At 49.5% G+C, this 22,956-nt stretch overlaps 1 protein-coding gene across 2 annotated transcripts in view; it reads right to left on the reverse strand.

Moving 5' to 3' along the window:
- The window catches only part of LOC144720229 (LIM domain only protein 3), a 38,048-nt gene extending 23,631 nt beyond the window's left edge, over positions 1-14,417 (reverse strand). The window contains exon 1 of one of the 2 annotated variants that reach the window (XM_078596771.1): positions 14,147-14,417. In XM_078596771.1, coding sequence (XP_078452897.1) covers positions 14,147-14,330 — 184 coding nt within the window. In that variant the 5' untranslated portion in view covers positions 14,331-14,417. Of the gene's footprint in view, positions 1-11,431; positions 11,538-14,146 lie in introns of those variants that run through there. The other variant, XM_078596772.1, reaches the window with a different exon arrangement.
- Positions 14,418-22,956: the final 8,539 nt, after the last annotated feature.

Raw genomic sequence — 22,956 nt, forward strand, 5'->3', positions numbered from 1 at the left:
GCTCTCCACCCCACCCGCCTGCCTGCCCCTTCACGGAAAGCGCGGGGAGGGAAGGAGGGGAGAGCGGGGGGGGGCGGCTTCGATTGGCCTCGCGATGTCCTCTCTACGCAGGGAGGAGGAGGAGGTGCACGCTAAGAGACTCCACCTGGAGCACGGGGCTCGGGGCAACGTGGCGAGGAGGCGCGGCCGGGGAGGGAGAGCGGCGAGGTTTATGCCGTCGATTAGGATTTGCCGGCAGGCGGCGGGAGATATTCGGAGCGCGGCGCCCGTTCGAGCGTGGCACCTGTGGCAACGCGGCGGCGGCGGGAGGCGTCTCGTCTTCCGCGTCGCGACGCGCCTCTCCGTGCGCAGTGCAGGTCACAAATGAGACCCATCCATCTTTCCGAGCGTAAACCCTATTTGGGGAAGCTGCCAATCTGTCAATTTAAAATGATTTACTGTTGCACATTAAGTGGCATCCGTGTTTTGGGAGCGGATGCCGCAGGTCTCAGACTACTGCACGCAAGTTCCCATCCAACCGCGCCCCCCCTCCCGCCGCCTCCCAACAGCGCCCCCCCCCCCGCATCGCAACTCCCAATCGCCGTGTTGCACGTCCGTCGATAATGCGGCGTGCGGCGAGTGAACCACAGCCGTCATGTTTACCGCCACCTCCGCCTCCGTATGTACACGTCAATAACAATAATGGCGATGACTATGACGACTTAAAAAACACAAGCACAGCAAAGGGAGAGAAAAAAAATCCATAGCCCCGTAATTGCGAACAAATGATACCCCGCGAACGGCGGCGTGCACAGCCTCTTGCGCTGTTAAGCGAATGTGCCAGCTTTTTCAATTCCGAAAAAAAAAAAGAAACCTAATTATCACGTTTCTGTTCAACGGGAATGAAGTCAACAACGATGCACAACAGGATGCAACTCTTTAGTGCACGATACTGGCGTTTGGACTTTTTTTTTCTTAAGAAACAACAGAAGAGCGGATTTAAACCATGGCGAAAAGTGCAACGATTGAGAAATTTGCGGGAAAGTTGGAAGAATTTCTCTTCTCCACCTCAAAAAGCACCTTTTGGAGCCAATTACATAGTTTACAAAGCCCTGTTCGCTTAAAGTGGGATCCAGACACATGGACTGAGGCACGCATCTCATTGCCTACCTCTTCAATTGCAGTAGAACTCACATTTCGCATTTATCACCCAGATTTCTTCCTTCAAAGATATGAGAAAATAATACAACTTTATTTCTTATTGGTGTCAAGCCAAACTGCCTACGGCTGAGAAAGGGCCTTACAATTTTGGCACATTCCATTTTTTAAAAATCACAAAACACCATAACGTTTTCAAAAACTGGCTGCTTGCATTTTATTATTTTCCAAATTTAGACCACATGTGCACGCATATTGACACAAGATGAATAAGTTCATTTAATAATGAGTGAACTAAAATAAAACCCGTTCGGTGGATCAGCTGTGTAGCACTTGCTTTATATACGCGTGTGAAATGTGAGAAAAAAAACTAGTTCCTTGACAATGTTAAAGTACCAGTGACAGCAATAGAGACAAAAAAACATCTCTTTGCAAGCTGCATCGATAATGAGGATACATTAACACTTCAGTACCACGGCAAAAATTAAGGAACGGCACCTTTGGCGTTACACAAAGTACAATTAAATAGTTGCTCTGAGTTGCGTTCGGTTAACAATTTATCTGGGCTCTCGCACAAAGCGCCATGGGTAAAATTTGCCAAAAATGGAGGGAGGTTTAATTTGTTTTGCCTAAAAAAGTGATTATTTCAAAATCACCTTGATAAGCGCTGTGCTACATTTTTTACAAATTGTATACATCTGCGGCATCTTCTGTTCCGCCTCTACGAGCGCAGGCAAGTTAATAGTTCAGTCAGCGGGTGAAGAGATTAGATATTGCAGGAGTCTCGTAACCATACCCATATGTCCAGAATGTAACGTCTGGTCGTGTAACAAAAAAATCGGCTACAAGCTTTCCACACCAGACTCAAATTAGGCTTCAAGCACTCGCACAATTGTTACACACACACATTACGTAACAACTTTTACCTCATATGACAGTTAGCCGCTCACTTAATTAAGGGACTTCATGTGCCAATTAATGGAACTGTAGTTGTCAGCCAGCAAAACCTGGGTACTTAATGTCCCATACATATATAAATATAAAACACCCGCAATGGTTTTTTTTTTTTAAACACATCGATCTCAGCAGCTGTGCTGTTATAAAAAAAAGGTAAACTATTGAGTCCATGCAATACTTTTTTGGAGAGAAGTTTCAAAGTTGACTGAATTGCAAGCAACAAGCGTTTGATATTTAAAATATATATTTCACGAAGATAGTGGAGCATGGTATTTCATTAACTTCCCTTGATACACTTGTGATGGTGTTGCTGGTATACATTTTCTCGGAGTAAATATACACACACACCATTCGCTACGAACCGTATCAAACCAAAAATGTATGTCCATTAAAAGGAATACATTGGAAGGGTATTCTGGTATTTTACAAATTATCTTTCTTCGTGACAAATTAAGCTGTTGGTCAACTGCAATTTTAACTTAATATTTGTATCGTACCAACTCACAATTTGCTCTCGTTCTATAAAAAAACAAATACCTACATTTCCAGGACATCAGTACCTCGAACCCATGATGCACCAACACCGATAGAAGAGCTTTACCTTCAAGGAGAGCCCTGCCTGGAATGTTGTGACCAAAATCCTTAAGAGTTTTTTTTTTACCCGAGAAAAGCTCCTAGAGAGAGCGCCCAACACAGGCAAGGGCCAATATCCAAATATTTTCACACACACATAAGTCAGTGCCCTACTTGCTGTACTGCTTCACGGCAAACCTCACAATCATGCAGGCTGCGAGTCGCACACACACACACACGACTAGACACGCGCACGCTCGAGAAAAAAAGTGCTGGATTAGCGGCGCGCGCACGCTTAGCGCAAAAACTTACAATTTACACACCTGGCTCCCGAAGCAGCTCACAAACGAGCCCACAAACATAAATGCACTCAACTCGTTAGAGCCATCCACAGATGAAGAACGGCAAAGCTCGCGAAGCGAGTAGGAGCGGTGAAAAAGGAGGGGGGCGGAGGAGAGGGGGGGGGGGTGAACAGTTTCCTCCTCTCTCCCAAGTTTTTTTTTTTTTGCGCAAGCGACAGAAATATTCCATGTAACGCTAATTGCACTTGATAAATCGGGCCTCATTATCGGCAGAAAGAGGGGGGTGTCCGTGGAGAAGCGTGCAACAGCTGGCGCTTGTTGACAAAACAAGTCTCGCGGGAGGCGCGCTCAAGCCAGCAGACACGGAGCGTGCGCCGCCTCCAACTCGGCAGCCCCTCGCCAAGGGGACCGGGGGGGGGGTCCCGTAGGGGACTGGGAACCCGCAAAAAGGTGGTCCCAAGTCCCTGGGCAACTACAGTCAACAACCTCCTCCCCGACAAATCCACCAAACAACCACCCACCCACTCACTCACCCCGCATGTGTTCCCCTTCCCAAACGAGCTCCTCTCACTCAAAAAAAAAGAATCCCTCGTTTACCCGTCAAGTGATTCTGAACACGATGTTGCGATACGCGGATTTTTGAACATGGGCACACGCGCACACGCACTGACATGTGCAGACACACAGACACTAAAACTTTGTTTTGCATTCAATGCGTTTCGTGCGCTACACTGATGGCGTTGAATGTGCAACGTTGGAGCCCAATTTGCGCAAGTGTGGCGAACGGAAACCCAAGCATGTAATTGGAGGCGCTTACATGAAAAAGGTGCTTGTTTTGGGCTTTTAAAGTAAAAGACATTTGGAAATGGTTGGCGATTTATTTTAAGTGCTCCAGCTATGATCGCTTTGCAACAAAAACACAACAAACGCTTGGACGTGCGTCGCGGTGTCACGACGACACCCCGGGACCCGCAACAGCGATGTTACCAAGCGCACTTAACGTAATTATTGCACATAATCTGATTAGGCAAATGCTCACAGGAGGCGCGCTTATTTACAAATCACTCTTAAGGAGAGATTCTTAGGAAGGGCTATGGCAAGGACATATCAGAGGACTTAAACGCACGGAGCCTCGCACGCGCATTATCGACGGGAACGGGAAGAGATTCGCCTGTTTAGCCTTACAAACAAGCGCTATGCGTGTGCACCCATTAGGGCATGGTGCTAATGTCCGTAAAAAAAAACAACTGCTACACACCGAATTGACCTACAAGAATCCCAGGAACGCGGCAAGCAAGATACAACCGGGAATCAAGCCAGGGTTGTTGGTGGGATCGTACCACAAAGCACCCACGAGCCTCACTCCACCTCCCCTCAATTATAAAACGAAAGCTAAAATAGAAAAACACGGTGCTTGTGCGTTGTTCAGCAATAAGCGCGGCATCCGTCATAATTGCTAAACAAACGCACGGCTAAAAAAAACAAATACCGCTACTCGGAGTGACAACAAGAGCACACGTGTAGTCCAGCACAGTTGCCTTCTATAATCCAATGAGCCGCAAATTACCGGGAGACAGTCAGCCCCCGTCCACCCGACCACTTCCAAACCCAATAAGCGGCAAAAAAAATAAAGAAACATTGCAGGGAAACGAAAAACTTGGGGGCTCACTAACAAGGGGGTCCTCCCCCTCCTGAGGATAAATTAAGCGGCAAGTCCGTGGCGTGTCTCGGTGCCGGGGCCTTAATAACGAGCAGCAGCAGGAGGCACAGAGTTGCGAGTGACACCTTTCCGTTTTGCTGGCCCCCGTGGCAAATTGTCCACCGGCCCCCCCCCACCCACCCCCCCCCCCCCAGCTTGCGCGATTTTGGCCAACAGTTCGGGCAGGGAGAGATAGGGTGGTGGTGTGGGTGGGTGGGGTGCAGGATAAAAATGGTCCCACAATAAAAAGGGAAAAAAAAAACCCAGACCCCCAGCTTGGAAGGGGGCTCCACTCTCCTCCATCTCTACTTTCGCATTCACTGGCCAACAAATACCCCCACACAACCCGCCCAACACAAGCAGCCCCACAAGGAGCCCCCTCATTAAATAACAGCTTACGAACATGCCATCGATCCGCGCCCAACACACTGGCTTGGTAATTAGCGGCACAAAGAGAGGGCCAAACGAGCTTGGCCAGAATGAAAAATCGCCCGTCCTTCCCCACCAGCCCCCCCCTCTCTCACTTAATTACTTTTACAGCCGCCCACCATTAAAAGCCCTTGGCCGGGTTACCGGTAGAGGACATGCCTAAAGCCGGGCAGAGGGCGTGCGTGCGTGCGTACGAGCATGCATGTGGCACTGTATGTGTGCGAGAATAAGTTATGCGAGTGTGCAATCTATATAACATTGGTGGCGGGAGAAGTGTATGGACTATTCTTTACATTGTCCTTGGTTTTGGTGCACGGTGCTCGTTTTTGGTGCCGACGTTGTAAATCCTGTCTTGTATGTATACAACGTCTTTAAGCGTAATTATTGCGTGTACCCAGGACGTACGTACTTGTTCCCATGTTTCCCCGTTCTTTCGCACGGTCGACGTTGTCGTTTCTGTGCCGATTGACACTCAAAGCCTCCCCCCCTTCCAAACTATAGCTGGGTAACTGGCTACACGAGGTTCTGTGTGTAGCAAATAAACATGGAATTGAACATCGAATGTGTAGAGATGCGCGTACGTTGGAATGTACGTGCAGCGGTATGTACCTGTGTGCATGCACATCAATAAGAATATCTTACGCCTGTAGGTCTAGACATACCAATGGAGTACAGCATTGGATATGTTTCGACTGCATATGGTCGGTGCATATTTCAGTGATGGATCCACTGGGTGGCCAGATGAGACTATAAACACACATGCATGCCACATTGGAAGGTATGTATTACACGCTAGCCAGACATGCATGCGCACACAAGGTTGTATATACACCACAGTTAGCAAAACACACGTTGATACCTGTAAAAAGCACACACACACACACGTGTACACACGGTTAACAAACAAACAAACCCTCTGTACTTTAATATACAGGAGTGTCCGTGACGGATCTTTTTCCGATACATCCGTCTGGAATATTCAAAAGAAAAAAAACACATTGGTCAATGCTTTGGCAGAGTTGGCCAATCAATTCTAAATCATGCATGTGCTCTTATTCTTTACATAGGTTACATTTAGCGTTCTTACAATTACTATTAATTCCGGTTATCAGGACATGCAGGTCCTTGGAATTGATGGACCAACGTTGAGCCAACGTTGGCATGTGGTTGGAACCGTCGGACCAACGCTCCATGTTTACTGGGTATAGGTGGCTGTGTGTGTCTACAATTACACATTTCACGGGTATATGCACACAATACTAGCTGCGTATACAGAACGCATGCGTGTACACAACACGAGTAAAAATAGTCCTATATACGTATACGGCACGTGTTGACAGCGCTATTGTATGTTGAACTTCCTTCGCACCATACATAGCCAACCGTGTTAAATATCGGAGCTGCGGGAAAGGAAAAGAAATTACACACACACAGTATATTACGAATCAGGAAAGCGAATACTGCAGACTGCATATAGGATTCTGACAGTCATGTGTACACATTGGACACATGCGCAAGTCCTTTATAAAAAACACACACACACACACACGTTTTAGTAACCAGGTCCATCCGACATGAACCAGGCAGGGAACAAGTGTTCAAATACATTACCACGTGACTGCACGCTTGCAACTCAATACAAAATTGGAACTCGAATAGCCCAATTCACATTGCTCTGCCATCATCAACATCACTATATAGGTGGTGTCATCATTAACATCATCACTATACAAGCATTAGCAGTGCTGTTAGCACCATTAATGTTCCACCATCACAACCAGCTTATTCACCATTGACACGATACTGGTACCATCACACGCTCACACCATCATCATTATCACATCAGCAGCATTAGCACACAAATCGGATTATCAACATCATCAGCAGCGCTACAACGATCAAACCCATCTCCAAAAGAACTCCCATATCATCCACATGCCACACTCGCCATCACTAAACCTTCAGTACTACCAATAATCACTTACCATCATTACCTGGAAAATACCATCACCACCATATTATTGTCATCGTATCAGCGTCACCACACCAAATGTCATCACCATCCCAACCATCTGCACCATGCCGTAATTACCACCATAGTATGAAGTCACCAACACCTTTTTGTAAATTACTGTCGTGTCATAAAAAGACACTAGCAAACTTTCAAATGGAATCGCAGTACGATTGTGCACCTTTGTAAGCCAGCAGCAACACGGGTGCAAGCAAAACTATAAACTGCACGCATTGCCTTGGTTTATTAAATGCGTGCCCGTGTCCACGACACAAAATTACGGACGCAACTATATGTATTCATTTTCTTGGTTCTTTCGGTAAAGTCACGTAGACTGGAAATAATAAAATAATAAAAATAAAACATAATCAAATAATTCTCACGACGTTTCGGCCACAACGCAAGCAGCCGTCCTCAGGTGGAGAACAGGTCTGAACAGGTCTGTCGAGAAGACAGAGTCAGACTGTCTTCTCAGACTCTGTCTTCTCGACAGACCTGTTCTCCACCTGAGGGCGGCTGTTTGCGTTGTGGCCGAAACGTCGTGAGAATTGTATTTTATTATGTTTTATTTTTATTATTTTATTATTTCCATTCTACGTGACTTTACCGAAAGAACCAAGAAGATGAATCCCTGCAGTCACGAAAGCTTTCAATCGAAATTTAACTATATGTATTGTATTATTCGGCTCAAATACACGCACACGACCTAGGGTGCATGTGGATATGCGTAGTTACACACACACAGACACACGTGGACTTCAAAGTGACACGAGTGCATGCAGTGAACTCATTCACAGCATCTTCTCATTCATAGCATTACACATGCATGCGCCATCCATATCATTGATTTACACACGGACACAGGAGACAGCGTGCACAACACATGCATAATCTGTCCCCTTGTCAACTGGACAGACATTGTGCAAACAGTTAGCGAGCACCTATTAAGTTACAAACGGCGCACCAAGCGATCAATTATAGGCCGAGTCGACCTAGGGGGAGATGCAGCCCAGGTTCAGATACTAATTCCCACGGTGGTGTGTGTCACGAACAGGAGCCGAACGCAGGTTTCTCTTTCCAGAGCGACGTTCGTCTTAAAAACGGGCTCTCTTACCTGGCCAGGTACGTGTCCGCATTGCATTCACAACATGCCAACACGCACATTGCGCATGACTTTGATATGGTTGCAGTAATGTTTATACGTCAGTGGCGAAGATGGTGATGTTGGTACGCTGGTCATGCTAGTATATTAGGTGGTACGATTGTGATACGCTGGTGATGGTGGGCATAATGTTGATGATATGGATGTGATGGTGACAGATGATGCTACGGTGGTCATGACCGATGTTACTCGTATGGTGGCGATGGTGTTATGCTGGTGGTGTATTGATGTTTGTATGATGATGGTATAGTGGTGATGATGCACTCCATATATTACGCTATATTCAGCACGATATACACTCAAGCATAGCATCTAAACTTACATCTAGTGTAGGTACACACACACACACACACGACCACAAAGCACGTGCACATTTACACAGCAATTGTCTTCACGCCTGTTAATACCGACACGTAACGATGCCACCGATGAAGCTACCGCACAGGAACCACCAACGCGAATATCTCGGAAGCTACGCGGCAAAGGCTCGAGACTGCTTCGTACTCGGATGCGAGACTGGCCAAGAAGAGCCACGAATTTTAGAAACTTGGGCTGCGAGGTGACAGGATGGAGGTTCGGCGGAGGGGGGGTGGGGGGCAGTACAGAAATTCGTTGTTGAATCAATCTGTGCAGAGTTGCGAGCGTGCTGGGGGGAGAGGGGGGGTCCTCCCGGCTCCTACCACAAGTAACCGAAAAAAATTAACCCGTAAAAACAAAGTTTTTCACTCTAAATCCTTTATATGCGTGGCGGCTAGAGTCCTCTCGTCCTCTGGCTTGAGATGGCTGCCACCTATGGGTCAGATGATTGTCTGGCAGCATTAAGCAATTGGTAATTAAATATTTTTAAAAAATTCCCTAAACAGTGTAAGATTTTTGAAAAAAATTCACGAAAATTAATTGTCAGGCACAACGAGTCTGTGTGCAAAATGTCAGCTCGATTGGATCACGGGAAGTGGGTTAAAAAACGACCGAAAGATTTGCACGGTCGTAAGCAAGCAAGCAAGCACGTAAGCAAGAAAGCGAACTTAATATAAAGGATTAAAAAAACTCACTCAGGTCGTGGGGATTGGCCAATCATCTCAATCATCATGAAAGACAACTCTTGTAACTCGGCAAGGGCTTTCCCAAGTCTATCAACGAAAAGTGTCGTTCACAATGCCGCTGACATCTCGTCGCACACACACACACACACGCGCGTGTTGCACATGTATATCGTGTGCGTATAAAACGTATGCGTTGTTCGCACACACACACACACCACGTGGCTTGGCGTGAGGATAACCATTATACGACGTGCACGCGTGCGAATATAAATATGATTGTACATGTCAAACATATGCTCTATTAAGCAGGTCAAATGTAGAACCCACCACTCATTGCACAGCGTAAATTACCGTACAAAGACAAACACACACACAGCCACGATCGAGTCGTATAGCAAGGGCTGGGTGGGTGAGCGTACATCATTTGAAACGCACACAGCCAAGCACGCTGGATAGATCTGTACACAAAATCACATTTCATATCTCAAGGTCTTTACAATTCATTAGGATGTACAACTTACGTATACAAACACACGGGGGACAAGAGCGCTGTGGATGTGGCTAGCGGCGCGTGCCTCGACTCAAACGGGCATCAAGCCGAGCTCATCATCTCACTTGGCAGCCCGAAGCCGGTCGTGGGAATTCCACATTATTATGGCCGGCGGGAGTGGGGAGAGGGGGGGGGTTAATTGTCCATTAGGACAACTACTGTTGATTTCCCCGTTACCTGGACATCCCTTATCAGTGCCCGACCATATTACAGACCAATTCAGACCTTATTCGGTCACCCCGTGCCCTTATACATCTCAATGTTCACCGGACAAAGTGCCCATCACGAGGAAGAGAAACACAAAACAGACAAAAAACATCATTCGTATTGCCCGTATTGAAACGGCCGTACGCCGTGTGGACCTGCAAACTCCGATTTCCCTGGACAAGAATACCGGGTAAACCGTACACGGGTTGACAGCGATGATGCCCCCCCCCCCATACCCCCACCGTTGGCTTCACATTTATCGACACCGATCGAGGTGTTGATGATAGTCCGAGACTGGATTTGAACTCGTAACCTCCACCGACCGACTCGAGCGTGAGATGCAACCCGATCTACAAAAAGGGTCACACGTATTGGTTATTCCCCGAGACATGCGTCCCGACGCGTATCATTGCAGATCGTGCACGCGCTTGTCAGTGAGCACCTATTAAGGCTTTGCACGGCGCACGAGTTGGGCAAACCGGAGGCTACAGCCCCGGCCGCCGCCTTCGTCTCTCCTACCCCCCCCCCCCCCCCGCATTACCGTAATTGCTCAACGCATTTACACAACAACAAAATAACACCGCACTCAAAATCGGTACGTTGAGTGGACCTCGCGGAGGCCCGGAGCAGATTGGGACACACGGCAGCCGTGTGCACGCCGGAGTACGCGCATCGCGGGCAGGAATCGGACGTCGGTGGCCGGAATTGTAGCGCAGTGTGCTCACCGCTGCGCCACCGCTCATCGCGACACGTGCGCAAGCACACGCACTAGACACGCACCACACACACCCAACACACACACACACCACGTGCACACACTACACACCACACGCACACACACCACATGCACGACACACCACACACACCACGCACCAACACACTACACGCACACACCACACACCACATGCACTACACGCACACACCACATGCACTACACGCACACACCACATGCACTACACACCACACACACCACACACCAACACACACACCAACCACACACACCACGTGTCTGGGGTGCGTGCGTTTGTGACCGTGCGTGCACGTGTGTGTGTGTGTGAGCTGCGTACGTGCGCGCATATACACACGCACGTGTACCCAGGCACGCGCATTTCTAATTGTTTCCACGTTGTGTGTCCGTGCGTATATCTGCGTGTGTAGGCGTATGCCTCATATCCCTGCTCGTGTACAACTATATGTACGAGTACAGCTAGATTGTACCTGTGTGTGTGTAGTGCACACCTATGTCTGTGTGCGTGTGCAGGGTATACGAAAGATCTGTTGTCTGTGTGTGGGGGTGTATGTCTGTGTGTGCGTGTATCCGTCTGTGTGTGCGTGTCCGTGTGCGTAGCAAGCCCGCTCACCGTTCATACTCCACACACAAGACGACGGGGCCGCCTCTGCGCCGCACAACGCGGGGCCGCCAGCTCAGTGTCACTCCACCTCGACCCCCCTCCTCCTCTTCCTCCTCTTCCTGCTCCTCCTAATGCACTCATCAGCCGCTCGGCCACTCTGCTCTACCCAGCCCTGTGAGTCTATCCACCCCTCCCTGTTCCTCCCCCCGCTACCACCCCCTACCACCCCCCTTGGGGAGCCGTCTCCCACTCCTCTTCCTCCACAACCCCCTCCCCTCCGTCACCTCTAAATCCTCCTCCTCCTCCTGTTCCTCTTTATTGTGCCTAACGGAGCCAGCCAATCGCCGCCACCCAATTAGTGGAATTTAATCACCAACCATCCCATCCCATCACGTCCCGCGCACGCGAATGTTGAATGATGATGGTCCAAGTCCGGCTTACAGAGGCGCGCGGTGGTTGATAATGATGATGGTGATGATGGTGGCGATGATGATGGTGGTGGTGGTGGTGAATCCGCGTGGCTAGCGACAAACACCTCTAGCGGGCTACTGCTGCCACGCACGCGCGCGCACGCACGCGCGCGCACGTGTGTAAAAGGGCTCGAGCGAGCAACAACCTGGCCTTCAGAGTGCGTATGAAGCAATACTACACGAGCCCGTGTCCATAGCGCATCGAGACAATAGCCGCACTGGCGGCTATTGCCGACCAGATAGCCGTACGCAGCGGATTTAAACCGAGAACCCAACGCAGTGTAAGAAAAATATAATAGCGTCTAAGGGCGACAGCCGCGAATAGACGAGTCCTGAGAAGCAGCCTATGTTTGAAACACGACGCGTGACACAATAGACTGTAGCGTCAAACAACGTCGCGCACTTAAACCACGGGGCTATTCCACGCCGGCTGTATGGCTACATTAGTGGTACGGCACAGGGGCGGGTTGTCCACGCAAGCTGGAGCACGCAGAGCACACGCGGAGGAGGGACGCTGCCCCTGTAAGAAGCCAGCAGCGATGAGGACGAACTGGCTGTGTTGGGTCTCTCTCTTTCTCTGGCGACAAACTGTCCGAGTCTCCACGCTCTCTCCACCCCCCGCCGCGGTCTCCTTTGGGCCATGGGCTGCTCTCACTCCTACCCCCCCCTCTCTCTCTCCGTCTCTCTCTCTCCCTCTCGCTCGCCGTGTTACGTCGGAGGCTTTCACCCACACAAGCCCGGCAGCATCCACCACGCCGGCGGGCTTCGCTCGGCACTCCGTGGGGCAGAATCGGCATCTTTACATTGAGACTGCGGGAGTAAATCCGATGAGCTATGAAGCTCTTCCCCCCCCCCTCCCCTACCACCACCACCACAGATGTCCTCCAGTGATGGGCGGGTCGGCAAGTAAAAATAGCAAAACAATCGAGGGGAAAAAACACAATGGGGAAGTGCCTGGGCACGCCAGTAACCCCTCCGTCGTGAGAGTGAACCATCTACGGCAATCCACTGCTGGATGAGCATCCCACCTTCGCCCCCACAAATCACACGCCGCCCGGCCATCGAGTGAGGGGGAGGGATATAACCATACTTCACCACACTGGTCAGAGCGGGTCGGTGAAGGCGGGCAGGCAGGCAAAGACGTGGGAGCATACAAGCGCAGTACAACTGTGGGGTTTTGTTTTCTGCGGTAACAGCAGCCTATAGCAACCTTTTTGTGCGTGGTGTTCGCCCATCGAAACACTACCCAGGCTCAAGACCTGCTTAGCTTCCGAGGTATGCAGAGGCACTGCGCTTTCCAAGCGATGTGATTATCTCCTTAGTAGGTAGGTATATACACACGCACACTGCACAGTAGACAACCCCTACAGGTTATCAATCTGCGTGCTGAACTTTTCAAATACAAGCAAGATCTGTTTATCCAATCTGCACTCTTTGGAGATACAGCCGTCTGCGTTGACTGCGCCCGTCATGCGCGGCAACACATGGACGTGTCCGGACGAAGGATGCACTCGCCAAACGTGCACCAGTGACCGACTCATCGCCCGCCTCTTTTCAGATATTCTTAGTTACGTGAATAGCGCGACAGTTACCCACACACCTTGGCTGTCCGCCTGTCTGGCCTATCATGTCTTACAGCTATTATCAAAGTTCCCTTCCTCCCTCTATGCCTGCCTGCACACCCGTCTTGCCCGTCCGCCTCTCTGTACCACAGCTGATAGTAGTAGCAGCAGTAGCAGCAGCAGTAGCAGCAGCGCCCGTGAACGCGGCTGTCACGAAACGTTACACAAGACCACCCATCCCACCTCCGCCCGCGAGCCTTTAAGAAAGAGCCATTTATCAAGGACACGTTTGGAGCAGAGGCGGCACAGAGAGAGGGAGACCGCAGGAGGAGGAGGATGGGCAGCACAGCCTCGTGCACCCACAGCAATCTGCCAGAGCCCAGCTCTCTTCACTGCACCGGCTACGACGTATAACCACACACCACACACGCCACACACACCGCACACCACACACCGAACGCACGTGCCGCGTGAACCTCACGGTGTTTCTAAGAGGAGAGACCAAGTAGACACGCGAATGGCATCAATCAGGCGACAATCGTAGCCGGGCAAATCGCGCACACGCAGCCGCAATGCACACACACACACGTCGCATGCGTCCTGTTATTACGCCGTATTAATAATGGCACGGGCACGCTACTACGGTGCGTGCGTGTGTGTGTGTGCGCATGAACGAAAGTGTTGTAGCCTACCTTGGCTGGCGGGGGCAGGAGAGAGCGCGAGAGGGAGTAAAGTAGCGGTGGTAACAAAACCTCGCTCTCGGCGCGAACTTGACCCAAGTGCGCCCGCGACTCTCTTCACGGTCCACACGGATGGTATATGGTGACACAGCGCTCCCCACTCTGTGTGCCCGATGCGGATACAACTCCACACCATAAGTAATGCTGCGCGTGTGTGCGTGTGTGCGCGCGCACTACGCACGGAGACACCTAATTCTTGCTTGTCAACACGAACAGCACCACCCAGGTAAATGTCATCCCTCAGGGAATTTAGAATGGGGTGGGTGGATTGGTGGGGGGGTGGGTGGGTTGGTGGGGGGGTGTAGGTGCGTGAGTGTGTGTGAGTGGTTGGCGGTGGTGGGGGAGGGATGAAGGCGGTGGGATGGGGTGAGAGATGGGGGGGGGCATGGGGAGATCGATAAAGGGGGCACAGCTAACGAGGACAATTAAATTAATTACCTTCCAGAAGATGAGGTTTTTTTTTCCAGCGTGCGAAACCCGACCCCACGCTGTGAGAACGACTGCCTCGCAATTAATGGCATCTGATTAGACACCTCTGCGCAAATCTTAGCTTCGAGTCGTTAAACTAATTAAACGTTGGAAACGCTGCTGTCCACACTAATGCGGGCCTGTGTAATTAATGGCCCACTAGTTCGCCCCCCCCCCCCCGCCCGCTCACAAACCCCTTTCAGGCGAGCATAAAGGATCGTGCTGTATTGTTGTCTTGCCATCATGAGGCCCATTTTAACATTTTAGAGCAATTTTCCACCCTTTCTCTCGCTCAGAAAGGGATTTTCGTGAGCGGTCGAGATTGTCGCTTTCAGGGGGAATGGAAGGCAAAAATGGGCTGAATGATATGCAGCAGCACGGACGGCGAGCAATAAAGGAAATCAATACTTAACATTCAGTTACATGTCATTCAATTTCCCTCATAAAGTAAATGGTAATTGGATGGGTCATAAAACGGTCGGCTTTTTCATTTCGACTGATGAGATGCACTAAAGCTGACAGGGTTATTACCTGAAAGTAATTAGGTTTTGACATGAATTAAATTATCTGAGAGCTGGCTATCTCGCCGTCGAGGCAATTTTCTGCACCGTTTTAATGTTATGAAAATGAAAAAGAATTTATTTTTTACTCGCGTTTCTTACCTCCTCTCTCTCCCCCCACACACACACAAGCCCCCCTCCAGCCGGCTCCCCAAGAGAGTGACATCAATTATTAACCAAATAACTGCGGCAAAAAACCAATTGTGGACTTGGCAACAATGCAACATTTAATGTGTTTTCAGTAATACAGTTTGTGCGGGAACATTTGCATGGCGAGGGCTTACAAAAAAGCCACAAAGCGAAGAAAAGTGGCGTGAGCCCTTACATCGCTGGGCCTCGCAAACAATACACGCAAATTTCATCCCATAATTGCATTAAGCATATGGCCGTGGCTCTTAATCATAACCCTGGATTTGAAAGCACGTTTCAGTGTGGAGCGGTGTTTGTGTACAATGCAGATGTTCCTTGAATATTCCACGGAAGATGCAACAAAGCGGTGGTACACACGCACGCGTACGCATCACATAGAGAGAGATATATACACACGCGGCGTCAACGTTGCTACGTGTGTATGTTGTTCTTATTATTTAAAGTGTGCCGAGAAAAAGAGCTGCACAAGCGCCCCTTGGCTACATCGGCATCATAATAAAAACACGTTCGCCCGACGAAAAGTGGTGGAACGATCGCACGACGGAACGTACCGTGAAACCTGCCTGGCTTTGGACTCTCACAATAATCATTTGAACGTCGCTACACCTCCACCTATTTACTTGCGCACAGGTTGCACGCACGCACGTGACGGCACGCGCACGCGCTTGAAATATTTACGTAAAAAAACACAATTAGTTGTTCGGAACTCATTCCCATGCCGCTGTTTTTGGACGACACGTTTGAGAATTTTTTTTTTTTAAACCCACACAACTGCAAAATCACACGCGGTGAGCGGTAGACAAAGTTAGGCTACGCTGCGATTCGCGTTGTCTGCAAGGCGTTTGCACTGGCTGATGGCCAGACCTCGACACTCTACGAAACAGTGTGCCAACGTTTGTGTTAATTTATTTTTAAAAAGCAAAAAATGTTTTACAGTGCTCGAAAATTAACATTCAAATTAAACGCAAAATCGGTGGAGGGGGGGGGCGGTGGAAAAATCTCACACATTCACGAACAGAATTTCAAGCCAAGCAATTTAGTTTTTTGTAAAAAAACAACAACAACAACGACGACGACGACGAAACAAAAGATATATTGTCCACACCTGTCAGCGCTTGCGACGGTGAGATGCTGCTGCTGCGGAGTAGGAGGAGGAGGAGGAGTAGGATGAGGAGGAGATGGGATGGGCGCTGCTAAGCCAGGGTTCCTAGGTATGCCCACGTTTGACGCGGGATGGCGGCAAAACTGACGGGCGGATCGAGTGGTGCAATCGGCGCGCGCCCGGACGCGGCACGACGTTCAAAAAGCTCACGGAGCGCCGAGAAACAACCCCAACCCCCTCGGCTCGGAAGTGAGGGCCTCCTCCGTGTGAGTGCTGAAATGGGGGCTGTCTGCCTCGGTATTTAAACCTCCAGCCGACCAACCCACCCCCCACCTCCCATCCGAGGCTCGCCCAACTTCACTGACAAGTTTCGTCTGACAGCGGCCGAACATGTTGCTCTAATGGACCTCATTAAGGTCTACTTACAGATGTTCTCTTAACATAATTGATCTGCACTGAGTCGAGTGCGCCCTGGTCTATTCCCCAGCCCCCAATTACGGCGCAGGTAATTAGATCCCCAACCTCCAATTCCGAGCAAATGCCCTTCTGACGGTCGTGGATATCAAAGTGTCCGCGGCTCGCCGGGGTGAACGAACGGGGGTCCGAACGCCGCTCTCCTGCCGTATCGAGCGGTGGGGGACTACCACCCCCCCCCCCCTTTTTGTAGTCGGGCCGCCTCCGCTAATGGGGATGTGGGAAGGGGTTTGGGGGGCTGGCGGGCGGGCGGGGGAGCGTGCGTGTGCGTGTGTGTGTGCGGAGGGGTGTTTCAGGGGATGCGGTGTGAGAGATGGGGGGGCGGGTGACGATCGGGTTGGATGTGCTCGCGAGTGGCGCAGCTGCATGGCATTGGTGGCTGCCGGCACTTGCGTCTCTAACGTGTTTCTTTTCGGCTAATGTTTGTGGGGCCACGAGGCTGATCGAAGGAGTCAAGGCAAAATACGGGGGGGTGGGGATGGAGATAGACATAAAATCCCCAATGGAATAAATAAATAAATTATAAATAGGTAGAGGGCAGGGTGAGATAGGAGGGGGAAGGGGATATGGTGTGGGGGAGCAGTCAGGCTACTAATAACTAAGCCTGGGGTCTATTCCTTTTGAAACTTCACCCGTAAAAACTACACAGGACTGTCAGGAGACAAGAAAGGCAGTGTTGAGAGGCAGAATGAAAAAGCACTTCCAGCCGTGTGCACCTGGGAGAACGCAAGACCCACTCCAACTTTTGGAAATGCCAATCAATTGAGAATGTTATTTTCCTCTAATTAGGATGAGAGCATTAAAGAAGGTAAGCCTTGGGAATTGGGGAATGAACAGGTTTTGCATTTAAAAAGAAAAGCAAAGACTGCACTGCAAACTTTTAGCCCCTCTCCTCGCCCGACTCTGGAGCAGCTACGTACATTTTTTATCGGAATCACGACCCTCTTCCGCTCTGCTGGGGTAGCCAGGGTTACTTTACAGAGCGCGGCTTCGGGTAATTGGGAGCAGAGCAGAACACTGTTCCTATCTACAACAACAGCAGCTTTACTCCAAAAAAAATTCCATCGGCAGACCAAAACAGCCAGCGCTCGTGCAAAATTCATGCGGTTTTTGTCCACGCATTGGGGCCATTTTTTCTACCATTTATTAAAACATTACCGCATTTTCGTTATTATTTTTTATCAGAAAGCATGTCCGTTAACACCAGCCGGTGTACAAAAAAAGCAATGTTGATGCGTTCGAGGGCGCTGCGTAAATGTGAGATGAAATTCTGGGAATTGGCGTCACACCGAGCGCTGTAGCCGGAAAATTTGACTTCAATTTTGGAGTGCGGAATATATGATTTACTCTCGAGCATTGGCTGTATTGATAGCTGGTGTGTCTTTAGCGATCACGCATTCATAATCGCTAGGTCCGTACATTCGCAAAAGTGTTCCCATACAAGGTGGTAACATTGCCCGCGATTACACACAGACTGCGACTAGGCAAGTGGAGACAAAAAATATAAATCATTGCAAAATAATCCAATGCATAACAATCGCGTGTAGTTGTGATTGTGTTCACATAATGAGATAATCGTGTGCTGTACGCAGTACCCTGTAACCATTACATGCTGTAATTTCTGGACAAAAAAACAAATACATTATTACCTCTCGAGTACGCAACGGGAGAATAGTGCGTTAAGGCAAGCGTTGTGTTTTTTTTGCCGTGTGAAATTGAACGGTTCCATCAAACGGCCACAAAATCCACGGCCCAGGCCATTGGAAGTTTTCGCTTTGAATCGCTTCAGCACGCGAAGAGCTATTAAGTTGTAAAAAAAAAACTAAATCCAAAAACTAAATTCGGCTTGAAGACAAGGAGGGTTGGGATAGAAATCACCGGCGGACGGTAACCGAACGTGACAAATACACTCGCTTAGAATCGCGCTCTCTTTTGCGAACCGCGCGTCGAGAGAAGAGCGGTCACTTTGTGTCCGTGCTTTGAAAAGCCGAGGCATTAAAACACCCGAAACATTGCTAATTCTTTTGTCATGTTAATCACTACTTCGGCTCAAATCCGCAGACATTCCCGCCCCAGCTGGATCTACCGTAACAGCTCAACGTGAGCATAAGCGTAAGCATTCACACCAATTTGAAAGCTTTTGCATTTCACATTTTAGATGTTTACGTTGTGTTTCATCATATATATGCTGGAATGTGTTGTCGTAGTCCCCGCCCCCCGTCCCCCCCCCACCGCAACTCTGACAGGGAGGTCCGCGTGTTGTGGCCGGTTCCACAAATGTGGCCTCGAGGGTTTTAATTAAGCGCATTGGCGTGGCGATGTGCAGGTGAAGGGCTGCTTCCGTAGGAGTGCTGCGAGCGGGAGACAGTCGGAGGCTGTTGATGCTGCTCTCTCTCGCCCGATAACTAACGCCCCCAACGCCTCGGCATGAAATAAACATCACAGCACTCCGCCCGCAAATTTGGGGAATCGTTTAGTGCGCTTGGAGCAACTTTTAGCGTTGCAATTTTCGATATGATTGGATTTTAAAGTCCGAGATGTTCGGTGATGCGCTGTGCATTTAAAATCCAATGATTTTAATTTTCAAGATGCTTCTGTGTTGCCACACCCGGTTACGGATGGTTATATTAAACAACAATAAAGGATGAGAAACGCACATGATGGGTGCTGCTAAGATACACAGGATGAGTTAAAAGGCTCAGCGTTTGAAGCCGCAGGCTTGAAGAGAAGCGAAGTTTTAACACATGAGTGTGAATTGAACACGGACGCACTTAATACTTGACGAGAGAATCGTCCCGACCATGAAGACAATGACGGATTATTTGAATTGTGTATAAAATAAGGATCTTTTTTTTAATACCCCAATATCATTTTGGTGTGAACACATGTTTTTGTTTTTCATTATCAACATTTTCTGATTGCGTAGTATGCAACGAAAAATATTATGTTTTTTAAGAAATCACATACCACCTCGGCTTTTAATGTCAACAAAACGCGTTTGACAAAAAATAGACAGCCATTTATTTACATCTCACTGCCACATTTTCACAAATGCCGTTTATTCCCTCTCTTTCACATTCAGAGCGTAGGGCAAAAAACGCATTTTGTCGTGAAAACTTTACTCATTCTTTGTAGTGCTCAGTGATATGTGCCCTTCTTTGTGAGACACACTGGGCTTGAAAAAAACCAAGTGCCTTCAACAAGAGAGCTCAGGATGTGAGAGGCACGGCCGTTGTGAGTATCTGGACACATGGGCACATCTTAACAGGCACCATCAAAGACGCAGGGACAGCATCGGTCACGCGGCGCACCAATACCGCCGCATTGCTACGTCGTACAACTTGTCCCATGACGACACGATGCCCCGTATCTGTATGCGTGCCGGCACGGTGCCCCATATCTGTGTAATGCGTGTGCAGTGGCGGCACGAGAGTTGGCGCACCGTGCTAGCAGCCGCGGTGCTGGTCACTCGAGTTGGATTCATGATCCCGCGCAACAACATTGGCAGCTGGTTATCAAAAAATTAAAAATAAAGCTGCTCTGAGCCTCACTTAGGTTTGGCGTGGCCTTAAATGAGTGTTTTTTGTTTCGGTGCGTTATCAATAACATCAGCACTTAAGAGGCAAAGGTAGGTGGATGTACATTTTTGAGTCTAGCAACAACACCCCGTCGTGTGCCTGCTAGTCTTAATAGTGGGTCCACTAAAATCAACTATCAGTCGTGTTAGGAGAGTGAGTGTGTGAGTGTTGCGTCCATGTGTTTGGTAGAATCGGTGGTGTAGTGAATTAGTGCAGTGTCGTGTGCCTGTTGACCCAGGTTTGATTCCGGGCTGCAAATAACATGAGCGGGAAATTACGTCTAAAGCTGTTCTGGTCCTCATTAGGGTCGACTCCACCTTAAATGATTAACAGGCCGTGGCGTGTAAACATCAGTCACGTGGGCACACAAGAAGTCCACGCGTGGTGCTGGCCACGCTGGCCACTCGTGTCCCGCTTCGGCCTTAACGGGAGCTCGCTAACAGCACTCCTCTCTTTTTTTACCATCAGAGGAAACAAGAAGATGATCGGTGTAGTTGGCACTTTGCTTCGTTCATCATTATGTTTTTTCTGTTTTTTTTATGCTTTGCTTTATGTAACCCCCCCCCCCCCCCCCTTTAAATGAAATATTTCACTCATCTCTCATCTCTCCGGTCTGTAACTCCAAACAGGGGGGGGGGGTGTCTTTGTGTTGTGTTAATGGGGGCTGAATGTCATGTTTCTGAATGAGCGACGAGAAGACTTCCTCCACGAGATGGCTCGCGAGATTTCACCGCAGCCGCTCTGATCTGGTACGAGCGACGCCAACGCGCCGATGATCCCCATGCGAGCACTCGCTCGCTCGCTCGCTGCTAGCGGCCGCTTGCAACGCGAACCCTGGGGGGGGGGGGGGGGGCTTCAAGTTGCCCGAGCGAGCGACTCCGCGACTCGTCGGCTCGGCACGGCACGGCACGGCCGCATCTCGACGCCAAAAAAAAGAGAATTAGCCGCTACAAATTCTCGTGCGAGATCTGCAGGAGGGAAGACGACCCGACGACGGAATCGCTTTGCTTACACGTTTTATTTTAATATCGCCACCTCCCACCCCACCCCACCCTCCGTTTTAATGTTTATTTCTCTCGCAAATTGCCTCAATCGTACTCTCGGCGTACAGGCGTGGCGGCAGAGTCGCGTTTTTTGTGGTTAACCGTTGTGGAGGTCTCCCTGCGTCCGCTTCAAGAAAAGAAAAAAGAAACTCCGCGAAAATCGACGTCGCCAGTTTTCTCGCTCAATGTCCTTCTTGCACAGGCACTCGACGGCACTCGTTTGCTCTGTGCGGACAAGCGAGTGGTTCATTTTGTGCCATTCTGCTGAATAACCCTTCAGAGCCTGGACCCCACCAACTGAGGTGCAAAACTAAATTCAACGGAGGTCATCGAACTCACTACACGTGGGAATCTGCCGGGGTTTTATTTCTCCTCCTGCTCCTCCGGTGCCTGAGATTAAGTCCGGGATGTGAACGCGGGAGGCCGAGCGTTGCAAGCTCAGTTCTCCGACGCAGGCGCCGAATGAGCCCCAAGAGGCACGGCAACTCACCTCTCTCTCTCTCTCTGCCTTGCTCGTCTCTTAGCTCAGTGAAACCCGACCGCCCGATTCAAGTCCTGCTGTTGCGCCGAAGGCGACGGCTCACCGTCCCCCACTGGATTCAAGAGTCCCGCTGAGCTGCTTGGATAGAGACGCTGCTACGGTACAACGTCGCATATCTGACCTGAGTAACTTGGCCACCCATGCCCAGTGCAGGCTCAGCACGCGGTGTCACTGGCGTTTGCCGTAGGTGTTCACAGTTCTGACCTATTCACTCACACACACACACTCGGTAACGACGTGCACGGTCATGTGTTTCTTAATCTCGCGTATGTTCGCTGAGCGATACAGCAGAGTCGAGTCGTTTTTCCAGGTTGAAATCAGTTTGCGTTTCATCTTCGTCTGGTAATCCATGTTGTGATTGGTCTAACGGTCATTTTCTACAGACGTTCCCATATCCGACTGTCTTCACTCATCCGCCTGTAGCCCAGTCCGGCTATGCGACATTGCACTGTGCACAAACACTAGCCACAGACGGTTCTGACCGCAGCACACTCGCGCCAACGCGATCTCGGAGCCCTGATTACTTTAAAATGCCCCACTTCAAATCGGCGCTCAATTGCAAGACGCGGCATTCCTGCGCAAGAGTGGACACTGTGAACAAATCGATAGCACAATTTTTTTCTAAAATAGACAGGAATATAGGCAGGCGGAGAGATGTATGGGTAGGTAGTTACATCAGAGAGACGGGTTGATTGATTGAGTGATTGATTGAAGTATTTAACCAGGTTAGAGCTGGCTGTCACCGTGTGTGTATCTTTTGCGAGGGAGACCAGGGGTGCAAACTAATGCAATAAAAGTGGACGAATCATGATGTGGGCAATGGATCGCTACATCATTTTTTTTTAC

The sequence above is a fragment of the Lampetra planeri genome, chromosome 8 (assembly GCF_965212315.1).
Source record: "Lampetra planeri chromosome 8, kcLamPlan1.2.h2, whole genome shotgun sequence".
NCBI classification, from domain to species: domain Eukaryota; kingdom Metazoa; phylum Chordata; class Hyperoartia; order Petromyzontiformes; family Petromyzontidae; genus Lampetra; species Lampetra planeri.